The sequence below is a fragment of the Oncorhynchus mykiss genome, chromosome 11 (genome assembly GCF_057628025.1).
Source record: "Oncorhynchus mykiss isolate SJ-2025 chromosome 11, ASM5762802v1, whole genome shotgun sequence".
Lineage (NCBI taxonomy): Eukaryota > Metazoa > Chordata > Actinopteri > Salmoniformes > Salmonidae > Oncorhynchus > Oncorhynchus mykiss.
The window spans coordinates 34,661,858-34,685,235 of record NC_143032.1 but is presented as its reverse complement, the minus strand read 5'-3'; the positions used below and the strand labels follow the sequence as shown (position 1 = coordinate 34,685,235).

General features: G+C 44.2%; 2 protein-coding genes across 3 annotated transcripts in view; one reads left to right on the top strand and one right to left on the bottom strand.

Annotated features, from left to right (window-relative positions):
- Window positions 1-23,378, bottom strand: part of LOC110535607 (acyl-CoA dehydrogenase family, member 11) — a 65,661-nt gene that overhangs the window by 15,112 nt on the left and 27,171 nt on the right. The gene's annotated exons all lie outside the window — the stretch shown is intronic.
- Window positions 1,185-8,784, top strand: LOC110535609 (atypical chemokine receptor 4-like). The gene is made up of 2 exons (XM_021620714.3): window positions 1,185-1,361; window positions 7,087-8,784. Exon 2 carries the CDS (start codon window positions 7,114-7,116, stop codon window positions 8,245-8,247), a length of 1,134 nt encoding a protein of 377 aa, XP_021476389.3. The 5' UTR covers window positions 1,185-1,361; window positions 7,087-7,113; the 3' UTR covers window positions 8,248-8,784.

Sequence of the window (23,378 nt, the reverse complement as noted above, 5' to 3'; positions counted from 1 at the left end):
AGCAGCGGGAGATAAAAAAAATATATATTCAAGTAGGCTAAAACCAAGTGGAGATCAAGTTTGGCAGTAGCCCAAAAACATCCAAAGGCACAATGTCAAGTGGAAGGATGAAAACAGCAGTAGGCAGGTGTCTGCTCGGATAAGTAGGGTGCCCAGGTATATCAAAATCTTGTATGTCTCCTTAAAAAAACTGTCCAATGTGTTAATAGCCAGACGAAACAAAGCTAAATGGAGCCAAAACAATCCACGAAAACCTTGTCAGCTAAAAACACTGATCAGAGAGAAAAAAAAGACATGCTTGCCACCATCTTGAAAAGATGCTTTGAAATGAGTTCGGCGTAGGGTGAAGCTGGAGTGGGGTGGGTTGTGGGTACACTCTGGAACGCAGAGATCCTGCAGAGTCCCTGGGGCGAGGTGGTGACCAAAAGCTTGGCTTCCTGTTTACTGTCCTGCTCTAGTGACTGTACCCTGTCCCCCGGGGACGGACGTGGAGTAACAGACATATGGACACCAGATTATTATAGGATCACACAACTGCAGACCAAAAAACTCAAATTAATTAAGTCCTGTGGACAAAAGTAGGCCCGAAGCAAGCATGATGTGATTCTATAGTGTGAACTGTGTTGTGTGGAGAGTATCACACACACAGAGAGAGGTGTACTGCACACAATAACAACAATTCCCTTGTGCTGGAAAGATAATAAGAAAATACGTTTCACACTTTTATGCCCACACTAAATTGTCACTATGAACACACCCGGTCTCCGCCCAATCCTGAGGTTCTCCTTGTGTCTAGGTAAGCCTGTTGTTTGCCCAGGCGAAGACTGGGGTTTTGTTTTGTCATGTGACGTGTATGTATGCGTCTGACAGACTAACATACTCTACATGACCAAAAGTTAATAAAGACCAAGATGTGGCCATTTTATGAAGTTTATTGTTATTTCTTCATTTCATATTTTATATACATCCTGTGAAGAGAGGGGAGAGCAAGAGGTCATTCACAAAGCTTAACTCGCCTGTAAATAATAGCCAATAAAAAACTATTTTTAAACACATAATCAAACAATTTTTAAATGGCATATATTTAATATGCAATTACCTAAAAAAATATACTTCAGCATGGGAGCCCCGCCAGTTGTGTGTGTGAGCCTTTAGCTCACACACACACACACACACACACACACAGCAGTGAAAGGTGCTCCCAGACTGCGGGTCATTGTAGGGAGGGGAGGTGGAGCATTGGATTTACAAACGGGCTGACAAAAACTATGAGGAGCGCAGTACCATACTACTGGATGTCTCTCCTGGATTAATTACCACTGCCTCAGCACCTCTACATCTCCCACAGGAAGACACTGAGGGTAAGACTCAATCACCTCCTTTATTTACTTTACGTTTATTTACTTTATACACTAAGTTGAAAATGTATTATTTGAAAATAGTTACAAGTATTCCTCACTTACCTACTGTATATGATTCTAGTGAGGGCAGTAACATTTATAGAAAGACTATGACTAGGGTTGCAAAGCTACCGGTAGTTTACCAAAAGTTACCAAAGTTAAATTGAGGCTGTTCTGAGGGGAAAAAAAACAACAACTCAATATTAGGTAGGTAGGTGTTCCTAATGTTTGGTGTACTCAGTGTATGTGTCCATATTGTTCAAACGTTTCTAGTGGATAGACAATATGGTTCAAAAGAAAATAGGCTAATTAATTAACAAGGCATCTGCAACTCTTCCAACTATTGTATTTTTTCACAACTGCCACCAGTTTTTCCCCAAAAACATTTACAACAAAGACATATTGACATAGAAAAATAAATAAAAGTGTCAACAAAAATATATAACACCAATGGTATTCACTAAGTTGATGGTTTATATTTAGGTAATTTAGGTAATATTTAGATAATGTTTTATAGCGTTGTCATTCTATTTTACATTTTTAAAATAGTCGAATTTGATGTTTTGTATATACTGTATATTACATGTGACAGGGCCAGAGATAATAACATTACCCAAAAAGGCCACTAGATGTCATCTGATAAAATTCTATATATTCCTTGAAAGTTATCACTTTGACATTTTCCAGTAATATACCCTCCCTTTGCAACCCCAGCTATGACTCATAAGTTCCGAAGGTCAATTGTCTGAACAGTTATGGTTAGGACTATTAAAGTTCAAAGTTCTGTAGTGTGTTTATGATTGAACCGAACCTGATAATTATCTGAAATGATGGCATATTCAGTCACAGAACATCTAAGCCAACAAATTAGTTTCAGCTGGTTTTCTTATAATTTATTTATATTTTTAAAACACCTTTTGACACAAAATGCTCCTTGAGGTTTAATATCTCGTAGTTAATCAGAGATGGAATATTAATGTGTTTTTGGCCATACATCTCAGACAGAGATCTCAACCAGTAGGAAAGAACAGCTGCGACAGCTGAATATTTGAGATATTTCGACATGAGAACAGACGTTCTGTACAAACACTGGCAGCTCTACGGCTCATTTCTCTCTCCCGCTAGCAGCAACACGTTGATGGATAATGTAATAGACCTGGAAGCCATCCTAAATACCTATGTTATTAAACTCAGGTGGCAAAGGAGACGATGCCTCACCTGTTTTGATGATCTGTTAGAGAGCACATGAATAGTAAACACATGTAATACTGTATCTAGCTAAATACTGCCCGGTGCAGTCAAACACGCACACACACACCTGCTCGTAGAAAAACTCTCCACTAAGGCTGTTACGGTGACCCTATTACCGCCACACCGTTAGTCACGATTCATGACCGCAGTCAAATTCCACTTGACAGTTTAGTCACGGTAACTAGGCTTCGCCAAGCTCTGATGCTGCTGATGCTCAATAGTAGCCTACTAGTAGCCTGCTGACTGCCTGGTACTCAGCACTCTATTGTCCGGCTAATACACTCTGACATCAATGCAAATGTAATCGAAAATCTAATCAAACACTTCCCGAGAGCCCATGAGCTCGTGTTGCACACCATTTCTATAGGCTAGGCAATTGCGTCAGAAAACAGAGTTTTGATGGCATCTATTAAAAAGAGGAGGATCCCATTAGCTTTCTATAGGCTAGACCTACTATATTAATTTCTCAGCTTTCCTAATATTAAGCATTTTGTTTTGCTTTACAGCAGGAGTACAGCCTGCCTGGCTAGCACGAAAATGAACCATGGGAAAAGTGTCCTCCATTTGCTATTTAAGTGCATAGATGACATGCATTTCTTTCCCCTGCCCCTGTTCCGAGACAGCTGCACGATAATGGTCCATTCTAAATCAAAACTAATTTCACACATACAGTGTATATTATTTAGCATATATAAAGACAATATTAAATTAAGAATAGTCTGTTGGGTGATATTAGCCTATCACTTGTGAATGATATATTATCACTTGTGAATGATGTTCAGCGTGTGCAGTAAGACAAGAAACAGCGCCTGCCTTTTTGTTGTTGTTGACTTTTTCAAATCATAGTCGCACAACTCATGTAGCCTAGCCCGTAGGCTTATATTTTTAAACTTAAAGAGGCCAAATACCTTCTTAAAATGAAGCACATCAATCCGCTTTACAACTGCTGTAGAAGCTAACTGGCATACATACAGTAGGCTGCGCGTGAGTTTCAAGTTTTGGGGACGATCATTTTTACCATAAAAAAAGCACCTTTATAATAAAACATTATGGGCATAATAGCATTCGTGGTCACATGAGAACAGTGTCTTCCCGCTAATTGATTGCATTTTGGAACATTCACGCGTATAGCAGTGTGCACACTGCTGCGCTTATAATACAAAGAAACAGCATCATAGTTGATCAACATGTTAGACTAAACGTTCTGATCTGTTGCATCAGCTTCATTGCGGGTGGTTGTATTCATTTGCGATCTATCACATCCCACAACTGTCCCAGAGTATGTTTGGAATATTTATTTCTCGCACAGAAGGACAAGTTGACCAATGGAAGAGGTCAACTTTTGTACTATGGGGGATAGTAGATTGACATTGGCTAGTGCTTTTGCTGTTCGTTAGGCCTTCTACTCATCTTGTTGGCTGACGAAAAGTAAATGAAGACAGTTCTTCTAACATCATTAATATGCACCTCAGAATTCGATAAGAAGGATGCACACTCGTGTCCACGATGGGTCTGTTTCACCTGTAGCCTACTTCGGAGCTGAGATGCATGTGAAAAGGACCCAATTAGGTGACAGGCATTGGCTGATAAGAATTGAGATCTCTGAGAGAGCCATGTGAATGAGCGGTGCTTCGGAACACAGCCGGAAGAAGGGAATTATATTTATTATATTCAGCCCAAGGGCACAACGGGCAGTTTGGCCGCAAAAGGAATGGCTATTTAAGGGGCCATTACGGCCACACAAGGGGGATGCCGCTGTGAAATTCGAGGCCCGGTGAGAATATTATCAGGTCTTGTCAAATTGTGAATGAGAGACTGATGAAGTGTGTGCAGCCTGCGCAAGAAACAAGGCAGAGCTCATGCCTTTCAAGGAACTTTATTTCAAACCATTATTAGAGTCACATCACGTAGCCTTAGAATGTATTAAAAATGTAAACGTATAGCCCAACGTTTGTATCACAACTAAAGTTGCAAAAATAACTCCTAAATTAAGCATATAGGAGGACCTTTTTCTTCGTTAACCACAATACAGAATAGCCACATTCGCACTCCCTCTGAAATTGTTTGGAGAAATACCCTTTCTATTTTATTCACCTATATTCAATTGTATTCTTCATGCTATAAAATAATGCCACGGAATTCTAAGCCAATCTTGTCTGCTAAATGCATTAGTGTACAATAGCCCACAGCTATATGGCATAGCCAGATCAGGGCCTAACATAAGGACAATCTCAGAGTAGGCTATTCTGTTCTTCAGATCATGGTTCCTTAGACCTGTTTAAAATAAATAAATGGGTTTATTTTGATGGTGTAGGCTATATTCATTATACTTTTTTTATGTAGATGTTCCAAAGGTCTGCATCAGTGGCTTGAAGGCAATGCGTGGAAGCCAGAATATGCTAAACGTGTTTATGTTAATTAACGGTAAATTACCGTGAGACCGGCAGTTATTTGCTTGACAATCGCCGACTGACAAAAAGTCATGACCGCCACAGCCCTACTCTCGGCCAGCGGCGTTTCATCCACACAAGTGTTCCTTTGTTAACAATAATACGTGAGAACAATCTGAAGTCAGATATTAACTCACATTGAACCCAAAACAGAGATTCTGGTATGATTTGGTCCATTTCCAGGCAGAGTAAACACGATTAGAGTCAGTATGAATGAGGAACAGCAGCACTCCTGATGGAGTTGTCTGTCTGGGCACACCCTCACACACTGTGATCTGTAAAAACACACACAACACACGCTTCCCGCCTGACACAAATGGAGGCACGGTATATGGATCTAATCGTCAGAGCTCTGCTTTCAAGCTATCTACAGATCTACATCTACAGTAGGGGAATGCAAACCCTTTGATAATGTAAACCCCCCCCCCCCCCCCCTCTGTCTTCTACCCAATTTGTGGGGAAATTTCCCAGACACAGATTAAGCCTTGTTCTGGACTAAACAGTAAGATTATTAGATAACCTCCATTTAAAAGTGCTATTTAGTCCAGGACTAGGCTTAATCTGAGAAACCACAAAGAGTGTTTAAAGATTAGTCTGATTTTTCTGGGGTAGTCACCTTGTCCAGGGGAAAGGAATTTTACAGGGTAAGGAATTTTGTTGTTGTGTTGGGTGTACTAGTGTGCAAGTGACTCCAACTGACAGGTTTTGTGAGGGAAATCAAGCTAGAGAGATTCCTAACAAGAGGGAGCTTAATGTTTGCACTCACGCAGGTATTTGCGCACACACAAGCGCACAGGGAGTTTTTTTAGGATAAAGATTAACGGAATAGAGCTAAGCACAGGCAAAATCCTACAGGAAAACCTGGTTCAGTCTCCTTTCCAACAGACACTCGGAAACAAATATACCTTTCAGCAGGACAATATCCTAAAACACAAGGCCAAATATACACTGGAGTTGCTTATCAAGACGACATTGAATGCTCCTGGCCAAGTTACAGCTTTGACTTAAATCGGCTTAAAAGTCTATGGCAAGAGTTTAAAATGGCCGTCGAGCAATGATCGACAACCAACTTGACAAAGCTGGGAGAACTTTTTAAAATAATAAATGTGAAAATATTTTACAAACCAGGTGTGCAAAGCTGTTAGAGCCTTACCCAGAAAGACTGGAAATGGAAATGCTGCAAAAGGTGATCCTAACATGTATTGACTCGGGGTGTGAATACTTCATGTAAATGAGATATTCCATTTTGAATTCGGGCTGTAACAACAAAATGTTGAATAAGTCAAATGGTATGAATAGTCACCATGTCAAGGGGTAAGGAATTTTGTTGTGTTGGGCGTACTTGACAAGAAGGAGCTTATTGTTTACACGCACACAGGTATGCGCACACACACACACACCAGTGGAGGCTGCTGAGGGGAGGACGGCTCATAAAAATGGCTGGAACGGAGCAAATCAAATGGCATCAAACACCTGGCTTCCATGATATTTGATACCATTCCACTCAAACCATTACCACAAGCCCGTCCTCCCCAGTTAAGGTGCCACCAACCTCCTGTGACGCGCACACACACACACACATTCTTCACCCTGTCGAGCATTGGCCACAAATTCCACCCAATATAAAACTCCTACGGGTCAGAAAGAGGGACAAAAAGCAGTGAGGGAGAGGAAGGATAACAAAAAATCTATAGTTGTTGACAACTTGGATCGTCATGCTGTTATTGGCTCTAAGTGCATTACAAAACTTTCAGATGGATGGCCATTCTCTAGTTCTCTACTAATATATGTTTTCAGATAAAATACACATTTCATATTATGTGATACATTCTGTCTAAAGTATGTGAATGATAATCATTTTAACCAGCAAGCCTGGTCTATAACAGAAAATAGTGATCTTGTCAAAGGGTCTCTGAGGTTAATACAATGCAGCAGTATAGACTAAACTGACTTGACGTCATTCCTAACATGTCATGTTCCTTTAGTCCCTTATTTCTCAGAAAACAGAGAGGATGGAGGAAGAGGACTACGACTACGACAACTCCAGCTCCAACGACAGTGACTACTACGACGACTACCACTCGGTGTGCGACAAAGCGGAGGTGCGTTCTTTCGGCCGGCTCTTCCTGCCCGTAGTCTACGCCTTGGCTCTGGTGGTGGGCGTGGCAGGCAACGCTCTGGTCGTGGTGGTGTATACGTCGCCACGGCGACTGCGGACGCTGACAGACATGTGTATCCTGAATCTTGCCGTGGCCGATTTACTCCTTCTCCTCACGCTGCCCTTCTGGGCGGCCGACGCCGTGCACGGCTGGCGGATCGGAGTGGCTGCCTGCAAGTTCACCTCCTTCCTCTATGCCACCAACTTCAGCTGCGGCATGCTGCTGCTAACCTGCGTTAGCATGGACCGCTACCTTGCACTGGTCCACAACGCTGGAGGCCGGGCCGCGAGTGGCCCGCGGGCCAGGAGACAATGGATATTAGTGTGTGTTGTGGTGTGGGCCACGGCGGTTTGCCTGGGCCTGCCTGACATGCTGTTCTCCACGGTGAAGCACTCGTCTCATCGTCTAGCCTGCGCGGCCGTCTACCCCCTTAGCATGGCTCGGCCGACCAAGGCTGCCCTGGAGCTGCTGGAGGTGCTGCTGAGCTTCCTCCTGCCGTTCCTGGTCATGGGGGTGTCTTACTGTCGGGTGGGCCTGGCGCTGGTTAGGGTCGGAGCCAATGTGTGCAGGGACAGGAGGCGGCGGGCCCTGCGGGTGCTGCTGGCCGTGGCGGCAGTGTTCCTGCTTACCCAGCTGCCCTACAACCTGGTGAAGCTGTGGCGGACGCTGGACGTCATATATGGCCTGGTGACCGACTGTGACCTCAGTAAGGGTCTGGACCGGGCTCTCCAGGTGACGGAGAGCCTGGCGGTCACACACTGCTGCTTCAACCCAATGCTCTACGCCTTCATAGGCTCCTCTTTCAGAGGACATGTCCTCAGGGTCGTCAAGCGCCTCGGACAGCGCCTCGGGGGGAGGTGGTGCGGTGGTCACTACGGCAATGAGGAGCGGGCGTTGGAGATCTCGCTAAATACACACACCCCCGCCAGGCAAACACACTCACACTCTGTCTCGGAGGACGAGGACACCAGCACCTTCACCATCTAACATGTCTAAAAACTCTGAACTCTCATTATGGTGAGAGTGGCTCATTACGGATCGTGGTGACCGACAGGGCAAATGCACAACACTTCTATTGACTCTTCTGAAAATACTTAAAGGGGCAATCTGGGATTCAGAAAAAACAACACAGCAGTCAAACAAGCTTATATTTGGGGTTCTGTTGGGGTAAAGCTCATGAGGCATTTATAAGTTATATTATTCACAAATAAATGTCTATATCATTCATTTAAAAGGTCCAAAAATGAATGTACCAATCACAGATGTCCCCCCCTTTTTTAAAGCAGTTGCTCTATACCAGCATTTCGAAAAGCCTTTGCTATACATATATAACTGTTAAGTAACTTAGACATCAAGATAAATCTGAATTTGTCTAAGTAAATAATATATTACATCCAGTCAAATCTTTAGTATAGCAGAATCTTGTGTAAATAAAATAAGTAGTTATTATGTGTTCCCCCCCACTATTTCTCATATATGAAAACATCAAATAAATCTAAAAATGAGAAGGAACGGCTCCCTCAAGCTAAATCTCTTGTGTTATTACTCATCCTCCATTCAACCTCACACAGCCATGGTGCCTGCAGATAGGAAGCATATGATTTCAATGTATTATGTGGCTTTGGGAGAGAAGAAAGCAGGCAGTCTGATTGCACAGCGGGTTGCCAGTGAGAAAAGGCTGGAGAGATCCGCCAAATAAAGACAGAGAAGTTGACAGGGAGTGTGTGTGTGTGTGTGTGTGTGTGTGTGTGAGAGTGAGAGTGAGAGAGAGGGCGAGGTAGAGAGAGGTAGAGAGAGTGAGGGTGAGAGGGCTTCCATCCGGCCATCACACAGGCAGGAAGACCGTACAAAAACAGCAGGCTTCTTCTTTAAGGGTTCAGTCTCCAAAGGCACCCAAAAGTAGTGCACTATATAGGAGAAAGGGTGCCATTTGGGACACATTACCCATGAAGAGGATTCCAGCATTTAAATTACCCTGCCTGTCCTCTCATGTTTCCCCCCATTTAAATAATCTGGGCTTAGAAGTGCAATAGAAGTTGTTGTTGAGTGCAATGCATCGAACAGGGGTGAACCATTTCAGTATGGCCATTTATCCTCTTCCTTAAAACTCCTCTTCAAAAGAGGACTTTTATATTAAACCCTTTGAAATCGATAAGGCACATCACATCACATTTAACTCCAGCGGGCTCAAAACTCCTTTGACAAAATGGTGGATTTAATTTATTATTATGATTTTTTTTTTTAAGCAAATGTATCCCATGAATAACAAAGTCGGGCCCCCCAAAGCATAGTCAGATGCATTGTATGGAGAGTTAAACAGTGTCTTATTGAAAACCTTTACACCACCACAGGAATGATTCAGAGGATCTTCTAAAAGCGGAAAAACTCCTCAGAACCCGGAGCCACCAGAGATAGAGTTACAGTAATATCCTCAGTGTTAACCTCCTATTCTCTTACAGGATCTGTATGTCAGACTGTTCTGCTACTGTACGGCAAGCGGTACCGGAGCGCCAAGTCTAGGTCCAAACGGTTCCTTAACAGCTTCTACCCCCAAGCCATAAGACCGCTGAACAATTAATCAAATGGCTAGCCAGACTATTTACACTTTTACTTTAGTTTATTTACTAAATATTTTTCTTAACTACATTTCTTAAACTGGATTGTTGGTTAAGGGCTTGTAAGTAAGCATTTAAATGGTAAAGTCTACACCTGTTGTATTCAGCGCATGTGACAAATTAAAACGTGAATTGATATCCTCTCCCCTGTAATGACTGGGTGTGTCCCCCAAATGGCACCCTACTCCCTATATAGGGAATAGGGTGCCGTTTGGGACACACACAGGGGTGTTCATAAGTGAGGTGTGTGGTTGGTTTTAGAGGGATAAACTCATATTCACACAGCAATCTCCTCAACTATCTCCCAAAACACTGACAATGACTGATTTGGTGCCGTTTCTTTTTTGTAATAACTTATGCCATGTTAATATCATATCGGAGTGAGAATGACTGCCAAAATTTAATTGAGGGCCCCCTGGAAGTCAGGGCCCATGGCACAGGCCCTGTGTTGGTATTCGGCCATGATTACTACAAGTTTAGATAGCTGGCTAGACTACCAATCTAAAAATTGTTAGCTGACATGGCTAATTGAGTGACTGTCAGTGACTGTCATAGCAAGAGAAGAACTGCTGATGGGCAAACCAATTTCGAAATTGCACCTGTTGTATTGTACTATTCTTACTCACAATAGTAAGTTGAAACCCAGACGGAGTTCCCCCATCAAAACAAAAAATGAATTATTATAATTTCATATGCCACAAAGGCCTGGAACCGACCCCGCATGAGGGACTTCAAGCTGAACGCTGGCTAGAGACTAGATGATTTTTGGCCTGTCTGCAGACTCTCAGTGATCACGTCTTACAACAATTCCGAAGGTGCCTGTTCAACCGATAATCGATCCACTCTGAGGTAGTGTAAGCCTCATACTGATAACCAGCTCAGTACGATTTGGCTTGACTGACTAGTTAAAATGTGAGAGGTTCTCCAAAACGAAGATTGAAAAACATTTAAGGGTGTGTCAGGTCAGCAAGAGTGACATACTACTACACCCTAAACCACATGTGTCAAACACAAGGCCCACGGGGCCGAATCCCGCCAATGACGCATTTCTATCCAGCCTGCGCAATGATTTGGGTTGTTAATTCATTTTGGTCCACTTCAATACCGCCAGCCATACGGGTCATTCTACTAAAATGTTGGCTTTCCTGTCCCGGCCTTATTCACCAGGAAACACACTTAAAAGTGTGAGATAATGACACCCCAAAATGTTTTTATTTTATTAAATTTTTTAAATTTAATTTAAGTGTTTTATTATTAAATCAAACATATGTAAGACAGTTATTATTGCAAACAATTGTTTATATATTGTCGAGCACGGTCAGTACCATGAAATTAGCTTGTCCCTCAGGTCAGGAGTCATGGTTTAATGACATATTTTGAGTTTCAAAATATACATCTTTCTCCCTCTTTAAATGTCATAATACAAAGTAATATAGTTATTTAGTGGACTACTTAAAAAAAAACTAAAATATCAAGTAAATATTACAAATTATTTACAAGTAATAGCTGTCCCTCAATTTCATATCACTGGTGTTAAATTGTATAAAAACCACCATGCAACATCCTTGTCAAATTCTTCCTGGGTCAAAGGTTTATTGGAGACGGGACTGTTTTGAAAAGCACATGGTGAGTGTGCACTCTCTTCATATGTTAACAATTTGATGATTAACTTGGTAATTTAATGCGAGGACTTAAGATGTGTCGCTAGTGTTATACAGTTTATAGTTAGGGGAAAGGAAATTGGATTAAAGTTATTGATAAAATTGCACGATTTAAGGGATTTATTTACAATTTAAGAAGTGTGGTTTGAGCAAGTGGCCACCATCTTAGATATTAGTGTGTAACCCTAACCTGGCATCTAAGGAGCATTAATGAATCCTATGATTGCTGATTAGAGGTATTAGTGATATTTACCCCGGAGTTCTTCAATGTGGCAGATAGTTTGGTCCTAAAGGGTTACTTCACTTGAATTATTTAACATACTATGTATAGTCAGTGTTTCTACCTCAGAACTGCAGCTCAATTTGTTGAACATCCAAAATATCAGAAAATAAAGCTCAAGCACCAAGGAGATAAGATTGCAATGTATGTAACACACAAATGCTTAGGTTATTTACAAAAAACTAAATGTACAAAAAAAAAACACTGCAATTTGACATACCAGGTATCAAGTAGAAATGGACATGAAAATGTCAAATAAATTTGGTGCCCATCAATATTAAACTTACAGTATCATATCTCTGTTCACATATATTATGTTAACTAATAGCAAAGACATTTTTTGGAATTGGCCTAATCAAGACCAAATTAAATCTGTGTGACATGATACCCTTTGGATTGATCATTTTAGAATGTCAGTGTACTAGTTAGTACACAGTGCAGGTTTTAAATCATGACCAGGGGGACCGCCTGAGTGCCAAATTATCCCTGGTAGATTTAAAAACAGCATAATTCTGTGGTTCAATGTTTCACAAACTCATCCTTGTTGAGGGAGCGTGCCCCCCTCGACTCAACACTGAGAATTCTGAGGTGACTTAACCTGTCATCAACCATTGTTGTTTTAAAGATGAGAAACTTCTCTCGCAAGAAGCACTGCTGACTGGTGTAACAGCAGAAATCTTACGAAGTCAAAATAGCTCATGGAAGACTTATGCAAATTATGGTGGAAAATAAGTATTTGGTCAATAACAAAAAAGTTTCTCAATACTTCTCAATACTCTTGTTATATACCCTTTGTTGGCAATGACAGAGGTCAAACGTTTTCTGTAAGTCTTCACAAGGTTTTCACACACTGTTGCTGGTATTTTGGCCCATTCTTGCATGCAGATCTCCTCTAGAGCAGTGACGTTTTGGGGCTGTTGCTGGGCAACACGGACTTTCAACTCCCTCCAAAGATTTTCTATGGGGTTGAGATCTGGAGACTGGCTAGGCCACTCCAGGACCTTGAAATGCTTCTTACGAAGCCACTCCTTCGTTGCCCGGGCGGTGTGTTTGGGATCATTGTCATGCTGAAAGACCCAGCCACGTTTAATCTTCAATGCCCTTGCTGATGGAAGGAGGTTTTCACTCAAAATCTCACGATACATGGCCCCATTCATTCTTTCCTTTACACGGATCAGTCGTCCTAGTCCCTTTGCAGAAAAACAGCCCCAAAGCATGATGTTTCCACCCCCATGCTTCACAGTAGGTATGGTGTTCTTTGGATGCAACTCGGCATTCTTTGTCCTCCAAACACGACGAGTTGAGTTTTTACCAAAAAGTTATATTTTGGTTTCATCTGACCATATGACATTCTCCCAATCTTCTTCTGGATCATACAAATGCTCTCTAGAAAACTTCAGACGGGCCTGGAAATGTACTGGCTTAAGCAGGGGGACACGTCTGGCACTGCAGAATTTGAGTCCCTGGCGACGTAGTGTGTTACTGATGGTAGGCTTTGTTACTTTGGTCCCAGCTCTCTGCAGGTCATTCACTAGGTCCCCCCGTGTGGTTCTGGGATTTTTGCTCAGCGTTCTTGTGATAATTTTTACCCCACGGGGTGAGATCTTGCATGGAGCCCCAGATCGAGGGAGATTATCAGTGGTCTTGTATGTCTTCCATTTCCTAATAATTGCTCCCACAGTTGATTTCTTCAAACCAAGCTGCTTACCTATTGCAGATTCAGTCTTCTCAGCCTGGTGCAGGTCTACAATTTTGTTTCTGTTGTCCTTTGACAGGTCTTTGGTCTTGGCCATAGTGGAGTTTGTAGTGTGACTGTTTGAGGTTGTGGACAGGTGTATTTTATACTGATAACAAGTTCAAACAGGTGTCATTAATACAGGTAACAAGTGGAGGACAGAGGAGCCTCTTAAAGAAGAAGTTACAGGTCTGTGAGAGCCAGAAATCTTGCTTGTTTGTAGGTGACCAAATACTTATTTCCCACCATAATTTGCAAATAAATTCATAAAAAATCCTCATGTGATTTTCTGGATTTTTTTTTCTAATTTTGTTTGTCATAGTTGAAGTGTACCTATGATAAATTACAGGCCTCTCATCTTTTTAAGAGGGAGAACTTGCACTGACTAAATACATTTTTTGCCCCACTGTACACACCCCAACCAGAAGCCATGGATTACAGGCAACATTCGCACTGAGCTAAAGGCTAGAGCTGCCGCTTTCAAGGTGAGGAACTCTAACCTGGAAGCTTACAAGAAATCCTGCATACCCATCGATGAACCATCAAACAGGCAAAGCGTCAATACAGGGCTAAGATTGAATCATACTACACCGGCTCCGACGCTCGTTTTATGTGGCAGGGCTGAGACTACAAAGGGAAGTACAGCTGCGAGCTGCCCAGTGACATGACAAGCTAAATCACTTATATGCTCACTTTGAGGCAAGCAACACTGAGGCATACATGAGAACATCAGCTGTTCCAGACGACTGTGTGATCACGCTCTCTGTAGCCGTTGTGAGTAAGACCTTTAAACAGGTCAACATACACTAGACCTGTTGTATTCGGAGCACATGACAAATACTTTGATTTGATTTTACAGACAACAAATCTGTTGTTTTATGAAAGACACACTTTAGTCAATAAGCTTTATCTTTTGGTCTAAATCTTTGACCAATAACCCTCATTTTATTGTGCATATTAAAATCAACCCTTTTATTAAATCTGAAATTATTTGTAATTAAAAAGATTAATAATAAATTGATCAAATTTGTTTGAAATAATCTTATGTTTGTCATTGGTGTTACATTGCATCACTGATATTACTGTACTGTTCTGGCATAAGAGTTGCCCAATTTAATTGTATATGGTTTTTGTATCTACATAACTGTAGCTACACTCATTAGTAAACATTTTAAGGATATGATCATTAAATTTTGATGAATCAACCTCAATTATTTATAATGTTACAAAAAAAAGAATAGCATCAATGGAAAAATGTCAGACAATAAAACTTTACACATGCATGTTTAATGTAAATTATTACTAATCCAAACAATTTCTTAGTATTATCATTAACCCTTTGTCTTTAATTATAATCTCAGCAAAAAAAATAAACTTGCCTTTTTCAGGACCTTGTCTTTCAAAGACAATTCGTAAAAATCCACAGATCTTCATTGTAAAGGGTTTAAAACACTGTTTCCCATGCTTGTTCAACGAACCATTAACAATTCATGAACATGCACTCGTGGAACGGTTGTTAAGACACTGACAGTGTCATGTATTGTCATGTTGTGTCTTGTTTCTGTCCTTTCCCTTCACCCTGTCTCCCTCTGCTGGTCGTTATTAGGTTACCTTTTCTCCCCCTCTTTCCCCCAGCTGTTCCTTGTCTCCTCCTAACTACCTCGTCACCCCTTTTCCCACCTGTTCCCTTTTTCCCTCTGATTAGTCCTCTCTGTTTTTGTTCCTGTCTTTGTCGGATTCTTGTTTGTGTTTTTCATGCCTGAACCAGACTATCGTCATGTTTGCTGCAACCTTGTCCTGTCCTGTTGGAATCTGCCGGTCCATCTGAGCCTACCTATGTTTTGTTATTAAAGAAGTTCTGTTTACGTTAATTCGCTTTTGGGTCCTCATTCACGCACCGTAACAGAAGAATCCGACCAAGAATGGACCCAGCGACTTCGGATCCTCTCCACTCAGCCGTCGAGATCCAGGGAGCGATGCTAGGCAGACACGAGCAGGAATTGTCTGCTGCTCGACATGCCGTTGAGACCCTGGCCACCCAAGTCTCCAACCTCACAGAACAGGTTCACCATCTCCGCCTCGATCCACCGGCCACTTCCAGGGCTTTCGAATCTCCGGAGCCCAGAATCAATAACCCGCCGTGTTACTCTGGGGAGCCCACTGAATGCCGCTCGTTCCTCACCCAGTGTGATATTGTGTTTTCTCTCCAGCCCAACACTTACTCCAGGAGCACTGCTCGTGTCGCCTACGTCATATCTCTCCTTACTGGACGGGCTCGTGAGTGGGGCACGGCAATCTGGGAGGCAAGGGCTGAGTGTACTAACCAGTATCAGGACTTTAAGGAGGAGATGATACGGGTTTTTGATCGATCTGTTTTTGGGGAGGAGGCTTCCAGGGCCCTGTCTTCCCTATGTCAAGGTAATCGATCCATAACAGACTACTCTATTGAGTTTCGCACTCTTGCTGCCTCCAGTGGCTGGAACGAGCCGGCTTTGCTCGCTCGTTTTCTGGAGGGTCTCCGCGCAGAGGTAAAGGATGAGATTCTCTCCCGGGAGGTTCCTTCCAGCGTGGATTCCTTGATTGAACTCGCTATTCGCATTGAGCGACGGGTTGATCTTCGTCACCGAGCTCGTGGAAAGGAGCTCGCGTTCTCCGTTGCCCCCCTCTCCGCATCACTACCATCTTCCTCTGCCGGCTCGGGTGCTGAGCCTATGCAGCTGGGAGGTATCCGCATCTCGACTAAGGAGAGGGAACGGAGAATCACCAACCGCCTCTGTCTCTATTGCGGTTCTGCTGGTCATTTTGTCACTTCATGTCCAGTAAAAGCCAGAGCTCATCAGTAAGCGGAGGGCTACTGGTGAGCGCTACTACTCCTGTCTCTCCTTCAAGATCCTGCACTACCTTGTCGGTCCATCTACGCTGGACCGGTTCGTCAGCTTCCTGCAGTGCCTTAATAGACTCTGGGGCGGAGGGCTGTTTTATGGACGAGACCTGGGCTCGGGAACATGACATTCCTCTCAGACAGTTAAGGGAGTCCACGGCCTTGTTCGCCCTGGATGGTAGTCCTCTCCCCAGGATTCAGCGTGAGACGCTACCTTTAACCCTCACTGTTTCTGGTAATCATAGCGAAACCATTTCTTTTTTAATTTTTCGATCACCTTTTACACCTGTTGTTTTGGGCCATCCCTGGCTAGTTTGTCATAATCCTTCCATTAATTGGTCTAGTAATTCTATCCTCTCCTGGAACGTCTCTTGTCATGTGAAATGTTTAATGTCTGCTATCCCTCCTGTTTCCTCTGTCTCTTCTTCACAGGAGGAGCCTGGTGATTTGACAGGGGTGCCGGAGGAATATCACGATCTGCGCACGGTGTTCAGTCGGTCCAGGGCCACCTCTCTTCCCCCACACCGGTCGTATGATTGTAGTATTGATCTCCTTCCGGGAACCACTCCCCCCCGGGGTAGACTATACTCTCTGTCGGCTCCCGAACGTAAGGCTCTCGAAGATTATTTGTCTGTAGCTCTTGCCGCCGGTACCATAGTCCCCTCCTCCTCTCCCGCCGGAGCGGGGTTTTTTTTTGTTAAGAAGAAGGACGGGTCCCTGCGCCCCTGCATAGATTATCGAGGGCTGAATGACATAACAGTGAAGAATCGTTATCCGCTTCCTCTTATGTCTTCAGCCTTCGAGATCCTGCAGGGAGCCAGGTTTTTCACTAAGTTGGACCTTCGTAACGCTTACCATCTCGTGCGCATCAAGGAGGGGGACGAGTGGAAGACGGCGTTTAACACTCCGTTAGGGCACTTTGAATACCGGGTTCTTCCTTTCAGCCTCGCTAACGCTCCAGCTGTCTTTCAGGCATTAGTCATTGATGTCCTGAGAGACATGCTGAACATCTTTGTTTTCGTTTACCTTGACGATATCCTGATTTTTTCACCGTCACTCCAGATTCATGTTCAGCACGTTCGACGTGTCCTCCAGCGCCTTTTAGAGAATTGTCTTTTTGTGAAGGCTGAGAAGTGCTCTTTTCATGCCTCCTCCGTCACATTTCTCGGTTCTGTTATTTCCGCTGAAGGCATTAAGATGGATCCCGCTAAGGTCCAAGCTGTCATTGATTGGCCCGTCCCTAAGTCACGCGTCGAGCTGCAGCGCTTTCTCGGCTTCGCGAACTTCTATCGTCGTTTCATCCGTAATTTCGGTCAGGTGGCAGCTCCTCTCACAGCCCTTACTTCTGTCAAGACATGCTTTAAGTGGTCCGTTTCCGCCCAGGGAGCTTTTGATCTCCTCAAGAATCGTTTTACATCCGCTCCTATCCTTGTTACACCTGACGTCACTAGACAGTTCGTTGTCGAGGTTGACGCGTCAGAGGTGGGCGTGGGAGCCATTCTTTCTCAGCGCTCCCTCTCTGACGACAAGGTCCACCCTTGCGCGTATTTTTCTCATCGCCTGTCGCCGTCGGAACGTAACTATGATGTGGGAAACCGCGAACTGCTCGCCATCCGCTTAGCCCTAGGCGAATGGCGACAGTGGTTGGAGGGGGCGACCGTTCCTTTTGTCGTTTGGACTGACCATAGGAACCTTGAGTACATCCGTTCTGCCAAACGACTTAATGCGCGTCAGGCGCGCTGGGCGCTGTTTTTCGCTCGTTTCGAGTTCGTGATTTCTTATCGTCCGGGCTCTAAGAACACCAAGCCTGATGCTTTATCTCGTCTCTTCAGTTCTTCAGTAGCCTCCACTGACCCCGAGGGGATTCTCCCTGAGGGGCGTGTTGTCGGGTTGACTGTCTGGGGAATTGAGAGGCAGGTAAAGCAAGCACTCACTCAAACTCCGTCGCCGCGCGCTTGTCCTAGGAACCTTCTTTTCGTTCCCGTTCCTACTCGTCTGGCCGTTCTTCAGTGGGCTCACTCTGCCAAGTTAGCCGGCCATCCTGGCGTTCGGGGTACGCTTGCTTCCATTCGCCAGCGTTTTTGGTGGCCCACCCGGGAGCATGACATGCGTCGCTTCGTGGCTGCTTGTTCGGTCTGCGCGCAGACTAAGTCCGGTAACTCCCCTCCTGCCGGCCGTCTCAGGCCGCTTCCCATTCCCTCTCGACCGTGGTCTCACATCGCCTTAGATTTTGTCACCGGACTGCCTTCGTCAGCGGGGAAGACTGTTATTCTTACGGTTGTCGACAGGTTCTCTAAGGCGGCTCATTTTATTCCCCTTGCTAAGCTTCCTTCTGCTAAAGAGACGGCACAAATCATCATCGAGAATGTTTTCAGAATTCATGGCCTTCCGTCAGACGTCGTTTCGGACAGAGGTCCGCAATTCACGTCTCAATTTTGGAGGGAGTTTTGCCGTTTGATTGGGGCTTCCGTCAGTCTCTCTTCCGGCTTTCACCCCCAGTCTAACGGTCAAGCAGAACGGGCCAATCAGACTATTGGTCGCATCTTACGCAGTCTTTCTTTTCGCAACCCTGCGTCTTGGTCAGAACAGCTCCCCTGGGCAGAATATGCCCACAACTCGCTTCCTTCGTCTGCGACCGGGCTATCTCCTTTTCAGAGTAGCCTCGGGTACCAGCCTCCGCTGTTCTCATCTCAGTTCGCCGAGTCCAGCGTCCCCTCCGCTCAGGCTTTTGTCCAACGTTGCGAGCGCACCTGGAAGAGGGTCAGGTCTGCACTTTGCCGTTATAGGGCGCAGACTGTGAGAGCTGCTAATAAGCGTAGAACTAAGAGTCCTAGATATTGTCGCGGTCAGAGAGTTTGGCTCTCCACTCAGAACCTTCCCCTTAAGACCGCTTCTCGCAAGTTGACCCCGCGGTTCATTGGTCCGTTCCGTATTTCTCGGATCATTAATCCTGTCGCAGTGCGACTTCTTCTTCCGCGATATCTTCGTTGCGTCCACCCGGTCTTCCATGTCTCCTGTGTCAAGCCCGTTCTTCGCGCCCCCGCTCGTCTCCCCCCCCCCCCCCCATCCTTGTCGAGGGCGCACCCATCTACAGGGTCCGTAGGATTTTGGACATGCGTCCTCGGGGCCGTGGTCATCAGTACCTAGTAGATTGGGAGGGGTACGGTCCTGAGGAGAGGAGTTGGGTTCCCTCTCGGGACGTGCTGGACCGTGCGCTGATCGATGATTTCCTCCGTTGCCGCCAGGTTTCCTCCTCGAGTGCGCCAGGAGGCGCTCGGTGAGTGGGGGGGTACTGTCATGTATTGTCATGTTGTGTCTTGTTTCTGTCCTTTCCCTTCACCCTGTCTCCCTCTGCTGGTCGTTATTAGGTTACCTTTTCTCCCCCTCTTTCCCCCAGCTGTTCCTTGTCTCCTCCTAACTACCTCGTCACCCCTTTTCCCACCTGTTCCCTTTTTCCCTCTGATTAGTCCTCTATATCTCTCTCTGTTTTTGTTCCTGTCTTTGTCGGATTCTTGTTTGTGTTTTTCATGCCTGAACCAGACTATCGTCATGTTTGCTGCAACCTTGTCCTGTCCTGTCGGAATCTGCCGGTCCATCTGAGCCTACCTATGTTTTGTTATTAAAGAAGTTCTGTTTACGTTAATTCGCTTTTGGGTCCTCATTCACGCACCGTAACAGACAGCTTACAGATGGTAGGCAATAAAGGTCAACGTTATGAAAACTTAGGACACTAAAGAGGCCTTTCAACTGACTCTGAAAAACATTAAAATATTTCCAGGGTCCCTGCTCATCTGCGTGAACGTGCCTTAGTCATGCTGCAAGGAGGCATGAGGACTGCAGATGTGGCCAGGGCAATAAATTGCAATGTCCGTACTGTGAGACGCCTAAGACAGCGCTACTGGTAGACAGGACAGACAGCTGATCGTCCTCGCAGTGACAGACCATGTGTAACAACACCTGCGCAGGATCGGTACATCCGAACATCACACCTGCAGGACAGGTAGAAGATGGCAACAACAACTCCCCGAGTTACACCAGGAACGCACAATCCCTCCATCAGTGCTCAGACAATAGGCTGAGAGAGGCTGGACTGCGGGCTTGTAGGCCTGTTATAAGGAAGGTCCTCACCAGACATCACTGGCAACAACTTCGCCTATGGGCACAAACCCACTGTCGCTGGACCAGACAGGACTGGCAGAAAGTGCTCTTTACTGACAAATCGCGGTTTTGTCTCACCAGAGGTGATGGTCGGATTTGCGTTTATCGTCGAAGGAATGAGCGTTACACCGAGGCCTGCACTCTGGAGCGGGATCGATTTGGAGGGTCCGTCATGGTCTGGGGCGGTGTGTCACAGCATCATCGGACTGAGCTTGTTGTCATTGCAGGCAATCTGAATGCTGTGCGTTACAGGAAAGACATCCTCCTCCCTCATGTGGTAGCCTTCCTGCAGGCTAATCCTGACATGACCCTCCAGCATGACAATGCCACCAGCCATACTGCTCATTCTGTGCGTGATTTCCTGCAAGACAGGAACATCAGTGTTCTGCCATGGCCAGCGAAGAGCCCGGATCTCAATCCCACTGAGCACGTCTGGGACCTGTTGGATCGGAAGGTGAGGGATAGGGCCATTCCCCCCAGAAATGTCCCGGAACATGCAGGTGCCTTGGTGGAAGAGTGTGGTAACATCTCACAGCAAGAACTGGCAAATCTGGTGCAGTCCATGAGGAGGAGATGCACTGCAGTACTTAATGCAGCTGGTGGCCACACCAGATACTGACTGTTACTTTGGATTTTGACCCCCCCCCTTTGTTCAGGGACACATTATTCCATTTCTGTTAGTCACATGTCTTTGGAACTTGTTCAGTTTATGTCTAGGTTGTTGAATCTTGTGTTCATACAAATACTTACACGTTAAATTTGCTGAAAATAAACGCAGTTGATAGTGAGAGGACGTTTCTTTTTTTGAGTTTATATGCAAATTAAAGACTGAAATTACATTCTAGCCTGAATTGTCATCTAAAATATTGGTAACACCAGTGACAAAGGCACCACAAGCATTTTTTAAATGTAATATTGTAAAAAAAAAATAATATGTTAAGCTGTCTATTTATGTTGATTTATAATGTTAAGAGGTTAACTATTCACATTATAAATTTAGATTTTTTTTTTACAATTACAATTTGTAAAAGTTGGCTGTTCAAAAAGCCACCATTTTCATATGCTGCATTACAAGTCACAGAAAGCACTGCCAAAGTGCTGCTTGCCAAACGGCAGCGCATTGCCACACACACCTCCTCCCATACCCCACCCCCACCACCACACACACAAACACACACGAGCCAGACAGTGCACTGTATCATATCACTAATGGCACTGACCAAATCTTCTACCAGCCCGAAAGTTTAAAGGTGTTGTAGGCTCAACTGTAGCCTACAACGAGTTAAAACTTTCAGTCTGGTAGAAAATTCGGTCAGTGCCATTGTCCATGCTAAGTTTCGGTTCCAACGGGACATGACTGTAGCCTAAAGAAAATGTAATATTGGTTGTCAAAAAATGATAAAGTATTCACACGCAGGGTACAGTATACATTACTACTAAAGGACAATAGGACACACAAGCGAGTATAAATGCGACAACATTTTTTTTTTCTTCTTCTGAAATTAGCCAATTGAAAGTGTACAATATGGCCAGAACGCTGATTCAGTTTGACACCTCTGCCCTAAACCGTCAAGTGTGGTTAGTGTGTAGGTAAACAAGCAGACGTTATCTATCCATCTATACTGTATCTATCTTTACATACATATACTGTATCTATCCATACTGTATCTATCTATACATATCTATACTGTATCTACCTATTCATATTTACGCTGTACATTATTCACTAAGATCAACCTCTCCTTTTCAGACCAACCTGTCTTTCTTCATCCATCACTTTATCCTTCGTTATTCTACGTTCTCTCGTTATCGGCTGGCATTGCTTTCTACTTTGCTCCCTACTGTCACGTCTCTACTCTATCCATCTCATGAAAAGGCCTACAAGTACAATACAAGCCAGGATAACAAGCAAAACCAATCAGGCTCTTCAGTGGCATTAAAGTATCCTTTTCTAAGCTGAGCTAAATTGTCGATTCCCAAGAGATTTAACCAAAGAGCTTAACCAATTCCACATCCTCTGATAGTGAGCCAGAGGGAAACGACCAAACAGCCATTCTACTGTACACCACATAGTCATCATTCATAATATCCCATCATAGGACCCATGTTTCAATGAACACAGAGTCAGCCTAGGTATGAGCAGATATCAACTAGTCTTGCATGGATTCGAGGAGTCCAGATGGTTGACATCTGGGTCTGCTTGTAATGCCGGGGTCACTATGGCCTCCAGATAAGAGGCTCACCATGGGTCTGGGAGTCATTGGAGTAAATTACCACACTCCTGGAAGTGTGTTACAGCTAAAACTACATCACCACACACACACACACACACACACACACACACAGTAAAGGGCTGTAGTCGTCACGGTCACACAGCTCTGAAATGTACCCCAAAGCAACTAATTTTAAAGAGAAGGAAAAAGGAGATCAAGGGCAGAATAGAAGAAAAAAAAAGTACAGCAAAAAGTCCAGATTCCTCTGTAAAGAGAAGGTAGATTTACATGAGTCCAGGGTCAAATCAGGTCATTGCTAGTGGCACTGTTGCAGTCATGATAGACAAGAGATGATAGACAAGAGAGAAGACAAACCACAACTGTCCCATTTGGGAACAGTGTCGATTTCTCAAATCAAACGCAGCATGGAAACGAGCTGTTTTTCTCGTTAAACATCTCCTATGGATATAAGTGGGAGAAAACATAAATGCTGGAGTTATCTATATATAAGTTGTAGGCCTATATCTGGACATTATTATGATGCAAATAGAATTTTGAATCCTATAAGAAGAAGT

Bases quoted from the DNA above. Each gene is read 5' to 3' on its own strand.
- LOC110535609 (XM_021620714.3), top strand. From the start codon at position 7,114: ATGGAGGAAGAGGACTACGACTACGACAACTCCAGCTCCAACGACAGT.